General features: G+C 39.3%; 1 protein-coding gene across 1 annotated transcript in view; it reads left to right on the top strand.

The window, feature by feature from the left end:
• Positions 1–1344: 1344 nt before the first annotated feature.
• Positions 1345–20673, top strand: part of LIMS1 (LIM zinc finger domain containing 1) — a 200505-nt gene continuing 181176 nt past the window's right edge. Inside the window, exon 1 of the mRNA XM_037806950.1 lies at positions 1345–1931. Coding sequence (XP_037662878.1) covers positions 1900–1931 — 32 coding nt within the window. The 5' untranslated portion in view covers positions 1345–1899. The remainder of the gene's footprint in view (positions 1932–20673) is intronic.

Here is a 20673-nt window from a genome sequence, read left to right as displayed (position 1 = left end):
CTGTTCATATAACTTTGAATTTATTTCAAAATAAAAAAAAAATTTCCCTAGGTACCTTTAAAACTTGTACATATTTCTTTGTATATATGTGAGAATCCATCCCTAAGATAAATTCCAAAATGTGGATTTTCTGGGTCAAAGGGGAGCTGAATTTTACTTTATGGTAGTACCAGCTTGCCCTCTGTAAAAACTGAACAGATATATATTCCCATCAACACAGAATCAAAATATGTGCTCCCTGTATCCTCATCAAAACAGTCCATTATTAAACTTTTTATCTTTGCCTGTTATGCGAAAATGTGTGTTATTTTTTTATGATAACGGATACATTTTGTGCTTTGAAAAGTCATTTGTATTTATTTTTTCTGTGGAAAACTGTGGAAAATTGTTTATATACCTTTTCTATTTTTCTCTGAGTTGATTTTTCTTACCAATTCCTTCTGTAATAAGGAAATTAGGCCTTGTTCATCATTCATATTACAGATATTTTTCTCAGTTTGCCATTTGTCATATTTGTTTCCTCTGCAGAAATTACAGATTTCTATTTGAACACACTTGCCAAGGTTTAATTTTATGATTTAATTTTTCTGGGGTTTATATCCTGTTTGGACAAGCTCTCACCATTCCAACTTTCATCTTTTTCTCTCATATTTTCTTCTAGTATTTTCACGGGTTAAATTTTTACTTTTAAATATAATGTTCTGTCTGGGATCATTTTGATATAAAGATGTCAAAGGGATTCAATCCCCAACCCTCCATGCCTAGACAGGATACAACTTTTCATTCTACAAACTTGAAAATAAGTATAGTTGCAAAATCACTTGTATCTAGCATAAATAATTCAGAATACCTACATGTGATAGTTTTCAGATTTCAGGTTTTGGTAGAGGGAATGGAGGAAGAGATTGAGGGCAAGAAAGGAAGAAAACGTTACACAGAACCGAGACTGGAGCCTCTCAAAGGTTAACTTTCCCTAATTTGTAAGTGGAGGGAAATTCCTTAGGGAGCACACCTAAACTGTGCAAGCTGTGGGCGGGGCAGAGGGATTCCAGGGTGGCAGAACCAGACGAGGGCCCTCCCTCCCCTCCTGGAAGTCTGGCGCGCTCTCTTCCTTTGCTTGCTTGATGCCAACCACCTTCTCACATTGTGTCCTTAGTACCCATCGCGAGTAAGGGGTAGAACCCCATGAAACCTCACACCTTAGCTCCAAAGTCCTGCTGCCAGACCCACGTGACCCACCGGCCAAGTCAAATCCTGAGGTGACTCGGAGGAAGGACGACAAGCTCCGCTGTCTCCGCCCGCGGAAATTGGCACCCTCGCCCCGGAGGGGAGGCAAAGGCCAGGACTGACATATCAACGTAGGGAGAAAGGCCCGGGAGCTGGGGCGCGCCCGGTGGCTCCCGAGAAAACCTCGGGTCACTCGTCGGGCCTTTCTCCCCACCTTCCCGGGTCTAAAGCGGAGCCCTGTGAGGACTCAAAGCCCCCAGTCCCCGCCGGCTAGACCACCCCGCACGGCCGAGAGTCGGGCCGAGGCCGGGAGCCGGGAGTTCCTGCTCTGCTGCCCCGCGCCGCCCCGCGCCCGCCTCGCCGCCGGCGGGGAACGCGCCCCCGCGCGGCCTGCTCCTCCGAGGCGCACAGCGCAGCCGGGCTCCCGCCGCGCCATTGGCCTGCTCGGGGTGGGAGGAGGAGGCGGCAGCGGCCTCCCCGCCCCTTCCCAGCCTCTCCTTCCTGCTTTTGGAAACTGGCCCCTCTCCGGGCCCTGCCCAGCCTGGCCGCCCCCGCTCCACACGCGCCCGCCAGTAGAGGGAAGGGAACGAGGACAAAGTTGGAGCGGTCGCCGGGAACCGAGGTGCTGGGGGAGACGGCGGCGTCCGCGGCGGGTCCCCGAGCTGCGCAAAGATGCTGGGTGTCGCGGCGGGAATGACCAACAGGTAAGGAGCCACGGGTCCTTCCCAGCTGGGCGACCGCTCCATTCATCGCGGCCGGGGCGGGCGCCTCCTCCCGCCTCCCCGCCCTCCGCGTCCCTCTGCCGGGAGCTCGGGGACGCGGCTGCCGCCACGTCGGCCCGCGGACTGCGGCGGGGCGGAGCCCGAGCTTTGGGGGCGCCGGCTGGGGCTGCGGGATCAACTTGGCGCGATCGTTCAGCGCCGGGGCGGCGGGATCACCTTGGGATTTTTATGGTCATTTTCCACTAGGGGGACTGTAGGGAGGGACCGGGGCTGCGGTCGGGTACCTTTTTTTTCTCTCCCGTCGACGTGTCCCTTCCTGCCCCTTCCCCATCTCTGCGCCGCGGTGCGGCCGCGGCGGTGGCGAGCCGGCCAGTGTCCGCGGGCAGAAGCGGCACCGTTCCGGGACTTTTAGCTTCGGAAAGTGGATCAGAACTCCGAGTGGGGTGGGCGTGGGAAGGGCCGGCTCCGCGTTGAGGAGGCAGCTGAGGTAGCTGGGACGGAAGCCACGGGCCCTGGAATCCCCAGGGAAGCGGGTGGGGAGAGCGCAGTTCGCTGCGCTCTGGGCCCGTGGGCGGCGGAGGGCAGGCCGGGGCTCAGCTCCGCCCGGGCGCGCGGTAGGGGGAGGAGAGGGCCAGTCCTCTTGCCTGCAGGGGATTAGAGTGGAATCCCGCACTTCTTAAAGAAGTTTTGCAGCCGCCTCCCTCAGCGGGGCGCACACACCCCGCACCCAGCTCGGCGCTAGCTCGGGGACCTGGTCGCAACGCCCCCAGACCTGCCAAACGGAGAGGATCCTCTTAAGTGTGGTTCCTCTGAACGGAGAGTTCACTTCGGGCAGACAGTCTGCACAGACGTGCTCGGTTGCTGGCCAGTCTTTCCCAGTCCACATTGTAGCAGTTTATTTGTATTCATGCTTTGGAGCCACGAAGTTTGCTTGAGAATTGAAAAGAGATATTGTTGTGTTTTCTGTTTTGGTGGATGTGGTTCTTCTGTGCATAGTGTGTTAATATTTTAAATGAAACCCACTTTTCTAAAAAGTTAAATGCAGTTAAATTCTAATTCTGTCTTGAGCAGGAAAAGGAAGACTAAAATAAGTTTTTAAAAAGTTATGTTGATGGGAAGAGGCCAAAGCATTTCTCTAATTGATGTTCTTTCCAGTAAGAAACCTAACCACATTTGTTTGTATTTTACAATTGATAAAAGGTAAACTACAGTATTTCTAAATTATATGTCAGGGTAACAGACTCTCTAGGAAAGAACGTATTTTAAACAAACCTTTCTAGTTTTCATTATTGAACTGTATTGTCCGTTATATTATAAATACCTTGAGGGCAGGTACTACCTCAGTGCTTAGCAAAGTACCTAACAACAAATAAATGTTTGTTGAGTTAATAAATTATATTCTAGCAGAGTCTAATAAAGATCAGTTCTCAAACATTTTGTTTTCAGAACCTCTGTTCACTCTTCAAAATTATGGTGAAGCCAAAGACTTTTGCTTATGATGGTTATGTCTATAGATATTTACTGTGTTAGAAATTAGAACTGAGACATTTAAAAAACATTTATGAATTTGTTAAAAATAACAATAAATCTATGACATTAACATACATAACACATTTTTATGAAAAATGGTATTTTCCAACACAAACACCAAGTGGCATTCCTTCACATTTTGCAAATCTCTTAAATGTCTGGTTTTGTAGAAGGCAGCTTCTCATCTACTTTGCATTCATTCAGTTTATTGTGATATGCTGTTTTGATTGAACCATATGAAGAAAATGTACTCTTTCACAAATATGTAGTTGGAAAAGGGAGGAGTATTTTAATAGCTTTTCCAGATGATTGTGGGTATTTTGTTTATATTACATTTAAACTGGGTAAGTGATAGTTAAACGTTAGCTTCAATGTGGAATCTGCAACCCTCACAATGAACTTTACCTACTGTTACATTAAAATCCATAGGTTTTGAATTTCTTACCCATGCGTATTATACTAACATCATATGCTTGTCATTTGGAAAATATTGGTTCACTGAGCTAGGGAGGTCTTTTAAATGTTGGTGCATTTCATTAGACAATATTACTAAATACCATTCATTCACCACTGATTTCATTAGAAAAGTCTGTAAGTATTGGGAAGCAGTCAAGCTTAAGGTAACAGATACAAGTTTTCTAAAATTCTAATTTTCAGTTGAAAGCTTGATTTTTTTCTAAGTTTTCTAACTTTATCAAAAAATTGAAAAACAGCAACAAAAAAAAACAATATTTCAAACAAAACAGAGCAAAGGATTAAGAAAAGAAAGCTTGATTTTTCTTATTGGCAACAAAATATTATCGTTTTCCTCAAAGTGACAGACTCAGTTTGTTCATTTTCACATTTCAGTACAAGTCTAAATAATTGTACTTTATCTGTCAGTTCTTTCTAGTAAAAAATGGTGTTTCATGAAAAAAGCATCTAATTCAGCTCATCACTCAGTCACAGATGTGCTTTTTCTTAAACATCTTCCTTGGGTATGTAGTACAAGTGCTTTATGCATACCTCCCATTTTACCATAAATAAACAAAAAAGAGGGTAAGCATGAAGATTTAATAAAGGCAGTAATTTGTACTGTTTCATGAAGAACATTTTTAGTTGACATTTTTGAGATAATTGTAGATTTACATGTAGATGTAACAGATAATACAGAGATATCCAGTGTATCCTTACCCATTTACCCCACAATGGTAACATCTTGCAAAACTGTAGTACAGTATCACAACCATGATACCAAATACAATCCACAGTGTTATACACGTTTCCCCAGTTTTACTTGTAGTTGTGTGTGTGTGTGTGTTTGTGTGTGTGTGCTCTCCACAGTTTATTCATGTGTATGGATGCATGTATCCACCACGACATCAAAATACAGAGAAGTTCTATCCCACAAGAATTGTCTTATATACATACCCACCTTTCTTCTTCCACCAGCTCCCCTCCTTAACTCCTGGCAACCACTAATCTGTCCCCCTTGTATAAAATTTGGTCATTTCAAAAATGTTTGTTCCTTTTTATTGCTGACTAGTATTCCATGGTGTGGATGTATCATAGTTTCTTTACTTGTTCTCACCTGTTGAAGGACATGTAGACTGTTGACAGTTTGTGGCTATTATGAAATAAAGCTGTTATGAACATTTGTGTCTACTTTTTTTTTTTTTATGTGAACATAAGTTCATTTTTCTGGGATAAGTGCCCAAGAGTGTACAGTTGCCGGGGTCATGGTAATTGCATGTTTAGTTTTGTAAGAAACTGACAAACTTTTCCAGAGGGGTTGTACCGTTTTTTGATCAAGGATATTTGAAAATGAAATTGGTGGAGGCAAGAATACATTTTTTCCCCTGGTTGAGTTGGTATCATATATTCTTGGTTATCACAATACTCATCCTTTAGGACTTTGAGTTGGTAAATATTCATGAAAAAAACATGGTGCATTCTGTTTGATCTCAACCACTTAAAAATGATGCTCAGTTGTGTGTATACATATAGAGGATCTAGAAGGATATGTCCAATTGTAAACTGCTTGTGATTCTGGATGACTTTTGTGTTCTTTACTTCTTGTGTTTTTGTTTTCTGTATTGCACAATTAACTTAAAAGTTTAAAAAAATGTTATTTTAAAAACCGAGTAAATAAAAAAAAAGAAATTGTTGACCCCTCACTTGGCTCAAGATGGTGGATCGAGGTGCTTCAGGACTTTGCCTTCCTGCAGAGGCTTTGAACAGCAAGGAAGAAGTGGCAGAAGCATCTCTTTAGAAGTTCCAGAAACAGTTAAAGGCCTGTAGTAAAGAGGTGAGTGCCAATTCAAGAAAAAGCCTACTTAAAAGTGGTAGGGTATTGTGGTACCCTGGCTGGCCCCTCGCCTACCTATCATTGGCTTAGCATGAGCCGGCTGCACTCCCAGTGTGGATTGCAAGTCTCATTTCTGGAAGGTACAGAGTATCCCACATACACAGTATGTCTGGCCCAATCCATCTGGTGGTGCCTGAGGGACTCTCCATCCCAGAACTTGTTCTGTCTGTAGTGGGTAGCTCATGGAACTCTCCTACTGAACACGGGGAGAGCAGTCATGTTGTGCTGCCTGGGGCAAGGGATTGCTGGCTTAGCAATAGGACAATCAATGCCTGGGACCATGAAGAAACTGCTTCCTAGGTGTTCTAGTTTGCTAGTGCTGCCAAAATGCAAAACACCAGAAATGGATTGGCTTTTATAAAATGGGGTTTGTTTAGTTGCACAGTTACAGTCTTAAGGCTATGAAGTGTCCAAGGTAATGCATTGACAATCGGGTACCTTCACTGGAGGATAGCCAATGGTGTCCGGAAAACCTCTGTTAGCTGGGAAGGCACATGGCTGGAGTCTGCTCGCTCCCAGGTTGCATTTCAAAATGGTGTTCTCCAAAATGTCTGCATCAGCTTTCAACAGCCACCTTCAAAATATCTGTCTCAGCTACCGCTAGCTATGAGCTCCTTCTGTCTGAGCTTTTATAGAGCTCCAGGGAACCAGTCAAGGCCCACACTGAATGGGTATGGCCACACCTCCTTGGAAATACTGAACCAGTATGTTCCAACCTAATCCACACTAATATATCTGCCCCCCTCAAGATTGCATTAAAGAATATGGCTTTTTCTGGGGGACATAATATATACAAATCAGTACACTGGGGAAGAGGGCTGTTCAGAGTGTGCAGGGGGATTCCTTGGGCCACTTGTGCTTGCCCAAGACAGGATGCTTGTACACAAAGGATCAAGGAGGCCCTGACTTTGGTCTGGAGCTGTTCTTTAAACTCATTGTATGGATAAGCCCTGAAGGGGAGAGCACTTCCACAGGTCAGTCTGCAAAGGTGTTTTTTGTTTTTGTTTTTGTTTTTTTTTAGTTAGCCGTCAACATTATACACTAATTGGATACAACCTTAAAGAATAGACACGTCAGAGTCTAAATTCCAGCAATTACACATTAAAATATCAAAATGTCTAGGTTTCAATAAAAGATTACAAACCATACAAAAAAAGCAGGAAACAATGGCCCAGGCAAAGGAGAAGATTAAAGCATTAGATACCATCAATGAGGAGGACCAGACCTGGGATATATAAGACAAAGACTTTTTAAAAAATGTTCCTAAATATGCTTAAAGAGCTAAAGGGAAACATGGACAAAGAACTAAAGGAAATCAGGGAAATGACGGATGAACACAGAGAACATCCTTAGAGAGATGGAAATTATGAAAAGAACCAAAGTGAGCTGAAGATCGTAGGAACAGAACTTAAAACACCCTGTAGAAGAAGAAAGAATCAGTGACCTTGAAAATGAGACACTTGAAATCATTCAGTCTGAGAACCAGAAAGAAGAAAGAATGAAGAAAAGTGAACAAAGCCTGACGACCCTGAAGAACCAGTAAGCACATCCATGTAAGCCCTGTCGAGAGTCCCAGAGGAAGTAAAAGAGGAAGCGGTAGAGAGAATCTTCAAAGAAATAATAGTTGAAAACTTCTCATATTTATCAAAAGACATGATGTACACATCCAAGATTCTTTACAAACTCCAAACAGGATAAATCCCAATAGACCTCCACTGTGCCAATGTCGTAATCAAACTGTTTAATGCCAAAGATAAAGAGCAAGTTCTGAAAGGTATAAGAGAAAAGTGATGTGTCACACACAAAGGATCCTGAATAAGATTAAGTGCCAGTTTCTTACTAGAAATCATGGAGATAAGAAGGCTGTGGGAAGACTTATTTAAATTGCTGAAAGCACAAAATTGCCAACCAGAATTTGTTATCTGGCAAAACTGTCTTTCAAAAATGGGAGAGGGATTAAGACAGTCCCAGATAAAGAAAAGCTGAAGGACTTTGTCATCACTAGACAGGCCCTACAAGAAATGCTGCGGGTTGAAAGGAAGGGACACCAGGCACTTGACTGAAGCCACATGAAGAAATAAAGATCTCTGGTAAAAATAATGACATGAGCAAATATAAATACCAGTACTATTGTATTTTTGATTTGTAACTCTACTTTTTATTTCCTACAGGATCTAAAAGGCAAATGTATAAAATGTAATGAGAAATGAATGGTTTTGGACTCAATGTATAAATATATAATTTGTGACACAAACATAAAGGTGGGGGGACAGAGGGATATAGTTTATGTATGCTATTAAAGTTAAATTGGTATCAAAGCAAAAGAGATTACAAAGCAAACATTTACAGAAAATGTTTATATGCACATACATTTGATTACTTCAAATTTGGAATCAAAACTGTGCAATTCTGCAATTGGCTTTTAACAAGTCATCTTATAGGTTTTCCAAGAAGATAGCATATCTGGATCTACCTTACTATTTTTTTAACCTTGATTTTAATGGCTGCATATTATTTCACTATATAAATGTGCTATGATTTAACCAGACCTTGACTGATGGACATTTATTTGGGTTCCAGTTTTTTGTTATTACAAACTCTTACATCTTTGAACTGCTGTGCCAGCGTTTCTTTAGGAGATGGTTTGTGCATGAGTGGTTGGGCCCACCCTCTACTCCCAGCTCTGTCCGTTATGGCCCTGTGACCTCAGCCCAGTCTTTAAGACTCAGTTTCTTAATTTATAAAGTAATACCATCTGTCTCAGAGAATTGTGAAAACTAAATATGAAGGCAAATATAAACATTTCAGAAAGGATAACAGTAAAAATGCTAATACATCATTGCTGTTGGAGAGGGAGTATGGGAGTTTAGGAATCTAGGATGAGAAGGAAATTATTCATTGTACACCTTTTTGTACTGTTTCGATTTTTTTAAACCATGTGCCTGTATTAATTTTTAAAGTATTTAACATCATGCCAGGAACTTAGGAGATGCTCAATGAGTGGTAACTATGGTTGTGGATGTTGATTTTTTTCCTACCACTCAGGTTCTTTCCTCTAAAATTCTGCCTTCTCCTGACTTCACCGTGTCTGTGAATGGCACTTCTGGTTTCTACCTCTTCTTTGTTCCCTAGCTCCACTTTCTTGCCGAGTTCCTATCAAAGTATTTTCTCTTGAATCCATCCTTGTCTTTCTCGCTCCCTTTTTCCTAATTTTATTTTCACTCTGGTACTATCTTTCAGATAAGCATAAAATAGCAATATTAATGCTGGGAGAATCTTTAGGGAATGCAAATCAAGTACCCTGTTGGGCTGTAGAGGTATTCCAAGTAGCTGGAAAATCCATGCTCGTATTAAGTGTTTGAGGTGGAACAAATAATGTGTGCATGTATGTGTTTCTGTTTTTCCTTTAAAGGTTGGTAAAGACACATTTAAAGCAGTTGTGGAATTTGTGGTATGTACTAAAAAGACAATTACGGTAATGTGGAGATCTAAGAAATTCATTTAACATTTAAAAAAAAAATTGTGAAAAAGTTGGAATCCACTAAGCTAATCTACTAAACACTAAAGCGGATCCACCACACTGGTCCACTAAATGATTCCTTTATTTTGTAGGGGAGAAATTGCCTAGAGAGGTAAAACAGTTTATTCAAGGCCTCAGAATGAGTTAATAGCTGAGTTAGAACTAGAGCCCAAACTTCAGGTATAGTGTGAAGTCCCCACTGCTGTACTTCATTAGCTTTCTCTGTTACTTCATTCAAATTGTACCATTATACTTTGTTATATATGTGTGTGTGTGTGTGTGTGTGTGTGTGTGTGTGTGTGTATTCTTTCCATCTATATAATAAATGCCTTGAGGGTTGAGACCTTGCCTGGTATATCTGCGCTCCATTAACATAGTATCTCTGGAAGTCTCTGAAAGAATTCTTCATATTGCCCCAGGGTGTCACTCTCTTTCAAGTGGATTCCTTCTGTGAAGTGTGTTCTTGGGGACATGGATTTCCTAGCCATGTGCTAGTGCCTGTAGTTCTTCCTCCCCCAGAGACCGAGGTCTTCTCGCCCATCCACGGTCTCTGGGATTGCTGCCTGCTGCTGAGCTTCTTACCGATGCAGGGTGCAGTGAAGGTGCAGCTGAGGAGGTTCAGACGTGGAAAGGTATGGCCCCCGCCCTTGAGTATCCTTCAGCTTAACTGTTCTGTCATTCACATTGGTTCTAGGTTTTCCTAAAGCACCTCTCTGGCCATATTACTCCTCTTTTCAAAAAAAAAAAAAAAAAAAAAAAAAAAATATTAAGAGGTTTCTTCTTGCCTATCAAATAAGTTTCAAACTCTAGTATCTGGAATTTAAGGCTGTTTGTGATTGGCCCCTACCCATCTTTATAGACTTGCCACCCCACTGTTCCCTCGGGCTGTGTTTCATAAGCTAATAACCCACTTGGCATTTTCTGAAAACTACTGGTGCTTTCCCCCCTCAAAGCCTTTGCTCAAGCTGTTCTCCTGGCCTGGAAAATCATCTTCTGTGTCTGCTCAGCAGCTGGGGCCAAATTTGCCACTTCTTCCATGAAATTATAGATTCCTGGAACATATATTAAACCCTTACTGTGTGTTAGGCAGTTACAGATTCAGAGCTTTATCTGTTCTCTGAAAGCATTTTGACTTTTTTTTTCTGTTCTGAATTATAGTTATTTGTATATATGTCTAATCTTTTCTGCCAAATTGTAATCTTTGGAAGGTAAAGGAATGTCTTAATCAACTTTGTTAAATGTCCAAAGAAAAACAAACTGGATTTAAATGGGCGTTATTTCTCCTTTTATTCCCTCATTTGTTAGTGAATTGAAAAGTTCAGGGCTGGCTCTGCTTAGTGTCTGACATTGTTTGAATAAACTTGCATAACTCTGAGTAAGACAAGATATTTCACATTTGGTTTAACTTAACTCTGCAGTGTATTATATATCAGTGGCAGAGACCCACCATCCATGAAACATTGGTAAGAAATTCAAATGTTGTTTAATCAACCCTGTTCAGTTTATTTCATCTCACTGCCAAGGCCTATTTTTAAAAAAGTCTCTTAGTCATAACCACCTTTTATTAATTGCCTACTTTGGCACAAGTACTTGAAGGATATTATTTTATTTAATAAATCCTACCTTCACAGCCACATTATGAAATAGGATATTTATGCCCATTTTACATGTGAGTCAACTGAGCTCAAGAGGTTAAGAACTCACCAAAAAAAGAAGTCTTGGTAGGACACTATATCTCTTCACTTCACTATTCAAGAATAGGTCACATGTCCCTACTTTTCCTAGATTTTAAGGCTTTCTCTTAGCAGTCTCCAACCAACCTACCCAGTTTTTTTGTTTTTGTTTTTGTTTTTTATTAAATTCAATTTTATTGAAATACATTCACACACCATACAATCATCCATGGTATACAATCCACTGTCCACAGTATGATAGCATAGTTATGCGTTCATCACCACAATCTATCTCTGAACATTTTCCTTACATCAGAAAGAACCAGAACAAGAATAAAAAATAAAAGTGAAAAAAGAACACCCATATCATCCCCCCATCCCACCCCATTTGTCCTTTAGTTTTTATCCCCATTTTTCTACTCATCCATACACTAGATAAAGGGGGTGTGATCCACAAGGTCTTCACAATCACACTGTCACCCCTTATAATCTACATTATTATATAATTGTCCTCAGGAGTCCAGACTGCTGGGTTGGAGTTTGGTAGTTTCAGGTATTTACTTCTAGCTATTCCAATACATTAAAACCTAAGAGGTGTTATCTATATAGTGCATAAGAATGTCCACCAGAGTGACCTCTTGACTCCATTTGAAATCTCTCAGCCACTGAAACTATTTCGTCTCATTTTGCATCCCCCTTTTGGTCAAGAAGATATTCTCAGTCCCATGATGCCGGGTCCACATTCATCCCCGGGAGTCATATTCTGCATTGCCAGGGAGATTTACAACGCTGGGAGTCAGGTCCCACGTAGGGGGGAGTGCAGCAAGTTCACCTGTCGAGATGGCTCAGTTAGAGAGAGAGAGGGCCACATCTGCGCAACAAAGAGGTACTCAGGGGGAGACTCTTAGGCACAATTACATGCAAGTTTAGACTCTCCTGTGCAGTAATGAGCTTCATAAGGGCAAGCCCCATGCTCGAGGGCTCAGCACATCAAACCGCCAGTTCCAATGTTTGTGACAACATCAACACCAGACCAGGTGAGGAAGTCCAACACTTCTGCACCTTCCCCCAGATCCTCGGGGCTGGGAAGGGGGAGGCTGTAAATATATTTTTTTTAATCTGCCCAACCTACCCAGTTTTATTCCCCACTTCTTTTTAGCTAATATCATCTTATTGCCAAACATACTGCAGTCCTTCCTTCTGAATTTGATTTTTATTACTGTTCCAGGAACACGTCGTCTTTTTTCTTTTCTTTTCTCTTTTTTAATTTTGTTGTCCAGATCTTACACTTCAAGGCCCAGCTTAAACTTCTGTCTTGAAGAGGACTTCTCTGACTGCTTCAATCCAATTAGTCTCTTCCTTTCTTGACCTGGAGTACACATTAGATAAGGTTCAATTCTTTGCTTAAATTCAGTGACTTTGTACTTGTGCACAACACACAGACTTCTGTTATTCTCATTTTTAACTCTTTGGCTTTGTTTGCTTTTACTAAATTGATACTTTGAAGTATTGGGACACATCTTCCAACTCAGTGTGTACCTACTGTACATTCTCTCCAGTGCTATATACTGTGGAGGATGCAATTTATAATATATTGTGAGATATCAATACTTCCTATTTTGTATTGTAGCTTTTTGTATACAAGTAAAAAACAAGTTTTTTAAAAAAACTTTTAAGAAATTTAAAGGAGGAAAGGATAATGCCTCACAGTTGTTTTTTTGTTTGTTTTAAATTAATTACTATTTGTTTAAGACAATAGGATCAGGCAGATGTTTAGTGGACTCCCTCTGGAGGTAGAGATGTGTCGATTATGGCAGTGTTCAAGCAGAGGCCTGAGTCGTTTGGAGTGTAGTATCGGAAATTCATGAATTAGTAGCACAGTGCTCTCAGAACATGGCTGCAGACCACTTACAGCCTGGGATGCATGCTTGATTATTCAGCATAATCATACTTCTTAGTGGAGGAATGTCATGAAATCTATAGTTTATAACTTTTTATTATGGAGAATTTCAAACATACAAAAAATAGAATAATATTCCCCATGTGCTTTAACAGTTATCAACTAATGCTAAATCTTTGAACGAGGACCAGTCTTTATCCACTCCTGCTTCCCCTGTGTCATGTTGCGGAGATTTCAGTATGTCTCTTAAATGATAAAAACTTACTAACCATATCCGCAGCATCATTATCACACTTGAAAATGATTAATAATAATTCCCATATCAACTTTCCAGTTAGTGTTCATATTTCCAATTATTTTGTAAACACCCATTTCATTTTATAATTTGTCTGAATTTGTAACCAAATAAGGTTAGCAAGTTGTTACAGGTTAAGTCTTTTTAGTCTTTTTTTAACATATAGGTACCCCTCCTTTTTTTTTTTTTTTTTCATCTTGTGATTCTTTTGTTGATGAATTTGTTGTTTGTCTTGTAGACCTTTCTACAGTATTTGAAAGATACCTCTTCCTTTGTTTTCTGTAAATTGGTAGGTGGATCTAAAGCAGCAATTCACAGACTTTGTCTCAGGACCCTTCACACTCTTAAAAATTATTGAGGACCCTAGTAAGCATATTAATGTTTGCTGTTTTTGAAATTTAATAAACCTTGTGTATGTTACCATTAATAACATATTTTGTAATTATTTTCCAAAACAAAAAAATATTTAGTGAGAAGATTGACCTTTTTATTTATTTACTTTTTTTACATTTTTGCAAATTTCTTCAATGTCTTAATAGAAGAAAGCCGGCATTCATTCTGTTGCAATATTATGTGCCATGTAGCTGTGGAAAACTCCTCTGTACTATCATAGGGGAATGAGACATGTAAGCACCCCCTCCATTCCTTTCTTCTCCCTCTGGGAGATCTCACCTTGCCCAGGTTCCCCTTGGTGGCTCCCTCTCCCTGGTGGCCTCTACAAACCTGTCAAAATATCTCCCACCCCCTGTAGTAGTTGTGCGTTACTGCCAGCTAGTGGTCAAACCCTTTTCCTGGTCAGCTTTGAAATCCTCTAATACGAAATCACTATATCCCCAAGAATACGTGGTATTGGATTCTTCCATCAGGCTGTACATAATGTCTGGTTACGTCTCTTCACAGTTATTCACATATACTGTTGTAGCAAAAAAAGCAGCCATAGGCAACATATAAATGAATGAGCATATCAGTGTTTCAGTAAAATTTTACTTATGGACACTGAAATTTGAATTTCATATAATGTTTACATGTCACAAAATATTGTCATTAGTTTGATTTTTTCCTCCAAGACTTGAAAATGTAAGAACCAGGGGAAGATGGAGTACATTTTCATATTCCTCCTGCAGTTTTAGTACAACTAATAATACTGGAAATTATATATAAAGAAAACATAAGAAGACTCTTTACGGTGAAGAGCAGGCAGACCAGCTGGGGACTAGGGGACCTGATGAATGACAGGGTAATGAGTAGATTTTCTTTTTACCTCTTATATCTCAATCTAGGAGCTGAAGATTCTGGCAATTTTGAAATACCAACAGGTGAAGACGAAAAAGAAAAAGAAAAAGAAAAAGCCCCCAACAAAAGCCTGCTCTCTTTAGCCCATGGAGAAAACTTTTAGACAGTAACTGCTCTACTCCAACCAAATAACAGAGAAAATCTGTGACCCCACTCCTTCCCAGCTAGCAAAATCCGTGTAGGGGAGCCTAGAATTCCAACCTCACCAGTCTGTAACATGATGCCCCAACACCCCTGTTAGGGGGTGAAAAAGCCAAATAGGGAGTAAGACTTCCACCTCCACCAACTGATAGTAAGTTCCCCCAGCCCCGCCACAGTATAGGAGGAGACCTCCCCCTCTTACCACCCTAGATAAATGTTGCACATTCCTTCTTCTCCACTCCCCTAATATCCAGTAACTCTTAAGTTATAAACATCACATTATATGTAAATGAAGTTAGTTTATTATATTTCCACTTTAGACTCCGAATTCCTTCAGGGAAATGATTTTACCCCATTCACCCATGTTCCAAGATCAGGCGACAATGCCTGGCACAAACTAGGTAAAGTAAATGGATGAGTTAGGGAAAATATTAATATCCTTATTTTCGCTTTAAGAGTTAGACTTGAAAATTTAAAAGATGTACTCAGAGCCCAAAGCTGACAGAAGGAGGAGCTGAAACTTGCATTCTAGTAAACTGACTCCAAGGAGAATGGTTTTTCCACTGGCAGGTGCCTGGCTCGTTATTGAAGCGAGTCGAACCTGTACCAGTTGTACCTTACTGAAGTCAAAAGAGCCACTTGTTTTCACTGGTCTGTGCCATTTAGATATTACAGATGGGAAGCAGCACAGTGACTCAGAGCATTGACGTGGAGCTGAGCTGCCTGTGCTTAAACTCCAGCTCCTTCCCTCTCTCTGCCTCCTGTGTGAAATGAAGATGATAGGACTCGACTCATATGGTCGTCATAGGGTTAAACAAGTTGTTAGGCGTCAATGTTTAGAACAGTGCCCAGCATGTTAGGTGTCTGTGTTTGCTATTATCTATTATGTAAGCTGCTTTTTTTTTGTTGTTACTAAAAATGAAGAATTCCTTAATAAATCACAAAATATAAGAACCATTCTTAGCTCACAGGTGGTACAAATAAGGGAGCAGGTCAGTTTGTCATGGGACTGTATTTTGTTGAATTGCCCTCTAGATCATTCATTCATTAGGGGTTGCAAAATGGTGATATGCTAATTCCATCATTTCTTAGCTGGAATACTTCTATCAAGAGAAGCTTTCATTGACTATTTGGTAACCTGATGGTACAACTTGACAGATTACAAATCAGTTTTATGTTTTTTTATCACATAATCCTGCTGTCTCCTCCTCAACAATGTGTGTGTTGTCTTACCATATATAACTTTTATAGATCTGTGCTCCAGAAAGTACGTGGTCCATGGTACCTGGATAATACTTTACTTTTGAATGCTTTAAAGTTTGCAAAGTATTTCAATTAGAGGTGAGATCCTACATTTTCCAACTTTCTTCTTCTCAGCCTGCCTCCCTACTCTGTAAAGTGGCTCTACTCTTGTATCATGAGCTCCTCTGGTTAGGGTGGCATCTGCTATTTTCTGGAAGCCCAGTGGCATAATGGATAACTTCCCACTCACGTGCAGTGCTCCCTGTTCATTGGCCGATTGCCATGCCATGGAAGAATGTGGTCAATGCTTGTGTAATTTATAGCTGAACCTAACTCTGCATTTCTTAGCAAACTTGTCTCTAATTTGGGTGGCCCCCTTTTTAGGTAACAACATAAATAGTTCCATATTAAATAACATGTAGAATTTGAAGTGCTGTTCATTGACAGATACGAAAGGAGCATATCTCTAAACCTGAAAGAAAGTTAGTTATGGAGACTTGAAAAAACGTCTGTGAATCATTTGGTTTTAGTGATGTCCTGATTTTGAAAAATGGAAAATAAAACTTTCTTTGGTGATGTTTCTGTTTGAATTATAACTTTCTTTTCAATAGTTGCTTCCCTGTTTGTAATTGTGTCTGTGAGGCTTTGGTCTGTGACTGAGAAAATGAAATAACTGATTTATAGTTAAAAAAGAATAGTGGATTCCATTAGGTGGAGTCAAATTTTGAAGTGGAACCTAATATAAATTTTGAGTAAAAATTTCCCCTTAAACCCTTGAGATTACAGAGTAGCAGTTAGACGTCTGACTTCACAGGACTGATGCACATCCACATTTCATGATAGTGTGTTTGAACTCAAGTTTCTAGGAAATAGGCCAAGTCGTGTTCCAGGGTACTAGACTACTAGGCGGGACTTCTTTGGGGATTGTCAGTGGCTACATTTTATCACCAGAAGACAGTCTAGGGCAGAGTGCAATTTCATGAGGTTGAAGATTTCTTTTTCAGACCCTGCGTATGTTATGGGAGACACTTCCTGGTGCAGACCAGCCAGCAGCTGCGGCCTTGCAGGGGCCGAAGGCCTTTCCAAGCATATCCCTCGTCCCAGACTCACTGAGGTGGACACAAAAACAGACAAAAATGACTACGTGCTTTACCCATAATTAGCCAGAAGGAACCGTTGGCATTTTCAGTCATGCCTTCTTTCCAGCTTATATTTGCTCTTCAGATGCCCTAGAGGTTAAAGCATATGAATATAGGTTAAAATTTAATCTAGTTCCTCAGACTTGGGTTGAATGCCCCTATCTGTTTTCCTAATGGGAAATTTTAATACAAAACAAATCTTCATTCACTGCTCTCAAATTTTCTCATTTAGAGCTTGTGTGGGGATGTCCAAATTCAGTCTGAGGTTCTCTTGGGTTGCTATTCGGAATAGTCCCCTTTTTTGGATACAATCTAGACTTTGTCACAGTAAAGTGTATTTTTAGGGAATATACAACAGCCTTTATTAGAATCTTGAAGTGCAGTAATTCATCTACCAAATGAGCAGCCTGTTTTAGGAATGTGGGTAGTGGTATTTTCGTAATAGCCACAAAACCGATGTAAACATGGCTAGAGACTAGTTTTCTCTTTTTTAAAAATGAGACCAAGAAAGTAAGATTTTTGTGACTAGCCCTTTGGCTTCTGGAATGTTAAGTTAGCACTTGGCCCATTTCAGATGATTGAATAAATTTACATGACTCAGGATAGTGATGAAAATATATGTTTAAAATGTTTTTAAGATATATGATCATGACACTAGATTATCTGGTTTATAAACTGGACCAGAATGAAGTAATATATCTTTAACTCAGACCTTGAAGAGGGTGCAAGACTAATTTCTGAAATAATTTAATGCTGTATCTGGACTTAATGTACTTTTCTTTTTCTTTTTTGCTGGTTAACCCACAGCAGGACAGCAGGAAATGAGAATTTTTTTCTTTGGTCTTTTGGGCATTTGCCAGATGTGTACAAAGCATGAACCATCTGTAGATATCTGTTTAAGGCAACTTCTTTATGTTTTGTAATGGAATGTTTTATCATGAATACTTGTATGTTGTGTAGGTATATAAAAGCGACTTGAATTTTGCTACTTTATTTTAGACCTTGGGTTTTTCAGTACTTGTTACACGCTTTCCCTTTGTTTGTAAAATAAATGATGACAGGGTGCTGGTGAAGTGTCGAAAGTGAAGCTTAATTTTAATGCTTAGCTCTCTTCTGAATTTGACAAAAGACAAGAAAGTTCCAGTGTAGCCTCAAAATTTTGGAGGTCTGTTTTTTTCTTTTTTTTTTTTTTTCCCCTAGGGATCACTTTGGGCTCGTGAGATCAAACTTAAAAAAGAATTTTTTCCCAACCTTGAGCCTTTTGATTTTTGAAGGGAAAAAGAATCCACACTTTCTTTCCTTATGCTTGGTCATTTGGAATGCTTTCTATGAAGGAAGTTGTGGTGATAGGTTCTGGAATGTGAAGCTGTGGCAAACAAGAGTGATTTATTAGAGGGTCTTGGGAACCCCAAGGAGCCAGGGCTTGGAAGCTTTTTAGAAATGAGTTTTTCTTTAGCTCAGCCAGGATTAATCATGCTTTCCAGGAAAAAGCCTTGTGCTAGAGGGAACGTCTGACTATCTGGGAGATTAGCTGAGCAACTGAGAGAAAAGTCAAAATATGAGATTGAATTTTTCAGATAAATTTTAAGAGGTTAAGTTCTAGGAGTGTAGCGTTTTCTTAATGTTACTCTGTGCTTTGCATTTTATGCTTTAACAAATGTGTCAATCACTGATATATCCCACACTCATGTAGCAATGCATGGCACATAGTAGACTCTCAGTAAATACTTGTTGACTGAATATAATAATGATGCAATACATTTTATTTGGTACATTCTTTTGTTTATTTGGTTTAATGACGTATGTTTTTCTAAATATTGCCATAAAATAATAAACCTTTCATTTGGCATTAAATTAGACTTGAGGTGTTATTTCACTTATACATAAATTGCAATAATATTGTGAAAGTACAATATTTCTTTTTTCCCTTCCAGAGTCAGTACAGAAACAATTATTTGACATATGAATATGCTACATTTTAGATAAGTGAAGCTTCCAGATGATTGAGTTAAATCTTTTGGATCATATTTTTTTCTTATGAACATCTTCAACTTCCCATATTGGTATATAGCTTCAATACTATTAATCAGAATTCCAAGTGGATTTCTTTTAGAAATTATCCTGCAGTTTCTTTGAAGAAATAAACATGTATGGCAGAAAGATAGCTATTAAAAGGAAGAATAGTGGTGAAGGGAAAGGATATTAGCTATGTAAGCTATTTAAACATATCAGAGGTAAAATTAAGACAGTGTGCCTCTGGAGGAAGAGTAGGTAGCTCAATGAAACAACATTTAGTCGGAAATAAATCTCATAACATTAACTATTTATGATAAAGTAGGTTTTGCAGTAGGAAAGAGGCAAATTACTCAGTTAACGGTGGTGGGACAATTTTTGGCAGTTAGGGAAAAAAACCCAGCTTATAGCTTTATACATTATCATCACATATGCATATATACATCAGAAGAAATTCCAGATGGATAATATCTAATGTTACTTATAAAATCAGGCTGGATAAACGCTAATATAAAATTGAAACAAATGTTTATCAAACTTCTGGAATGAGAAGTACTTTTTAAATTTAGAAGTTTTAAGAATAAGTTACAAATGGAAAGATGTTTTGATTAAAAATAAATTAAGCTTCTATAAATTAAAAATAAAGAACAGATTGGGGAAACATATGCCACCAAAATGATAAGGAAAACGTCAGTATTATGAGGTGATCAGAATATGGAAACCCTCGTACTTAGTGGGGGAAGGGACATGAGTAGACAGCTCAGGCTCACAAAAGAGGGAATATAATTAATATATAAAAGTATAAAAAATGTTCAACATCATTAGTGATTCCCAAAGAAATTCAAATTAAAGTAGATATTATTAGTTGCCTACCACATTAGCAAAGGTTGAGGGCATAATTATCATATACTGCTGGTATTAAGGTAAATCGATAAAATCTATTAGTAAAAGGACTTAGCAGTATGTATCAAGTCTGAAATAATTTATAACTCCAAAATTTTCACTTCTGTAAATCAAACCCAAGAACATAATTATAAATATATAGAAAACATGGTGTGAAAGGTTTTGGCAGCCTTATTTATGCTAGCCGAGAATTTGAAACTGCATAAATAAAGGATAATAGAGGATTGTTTAAAATGCATATGGTACTATTTAGTGAAATTATGCAGGTATTTAAAATGATATTTTTTAAAGCTTGGTAAAATCACATCATGATCACTTTTTCTTGTTAATTATAGCAGCATGTGAAATTATAAACATGGTACGATGTCTTTTAATAGCTTTATTGAAGTTAAAATTTGCATAACATAAAATTCAGCTATTTCAAATGTATGATTCAGTAGTTTTAAAGTATTTTAGAGTTGTACATGCATCACAAAAATCCTATTTTAGAGCATTTCTGTTACCCAAAAGGTTCCCTCATTGGTCCCTCTCATCCCTAACCCTAAGCAAACAATGATCTGCTCTCTGTTTTTAGAAGTCTGCCTTTTCTAGACATTACATTTAAATGGAATTATACCTTATGTGGGCTTTTGCATATGGCTTTTTTTCACTTGACAGAATGTTTTTGAGATCCTTCCATGATGCAGCATGTATGAATAGTTTGTTCCTTTTTATTATTGAGTAGTATT

This window comes from Choloepus didactylus, chromosome 17 (assembly GCF_015220235.1).
Source record: "Choloepus didactylus isolate mChoDid1 chromosome 17, mChoDid1.pri, whole genome shotgun sequence".
In the NCBI taxonomy this organism is placed as follows: domain Eukaryota; kingdom Metazoa; phylum Chordata; class Mammalia; order Pilosa; family Megalonychidae; genus Choloepus; species Choloepus didactylus.
This window is presented reverse-complemented; position numbering and strand designations above follow the sequence as displayed.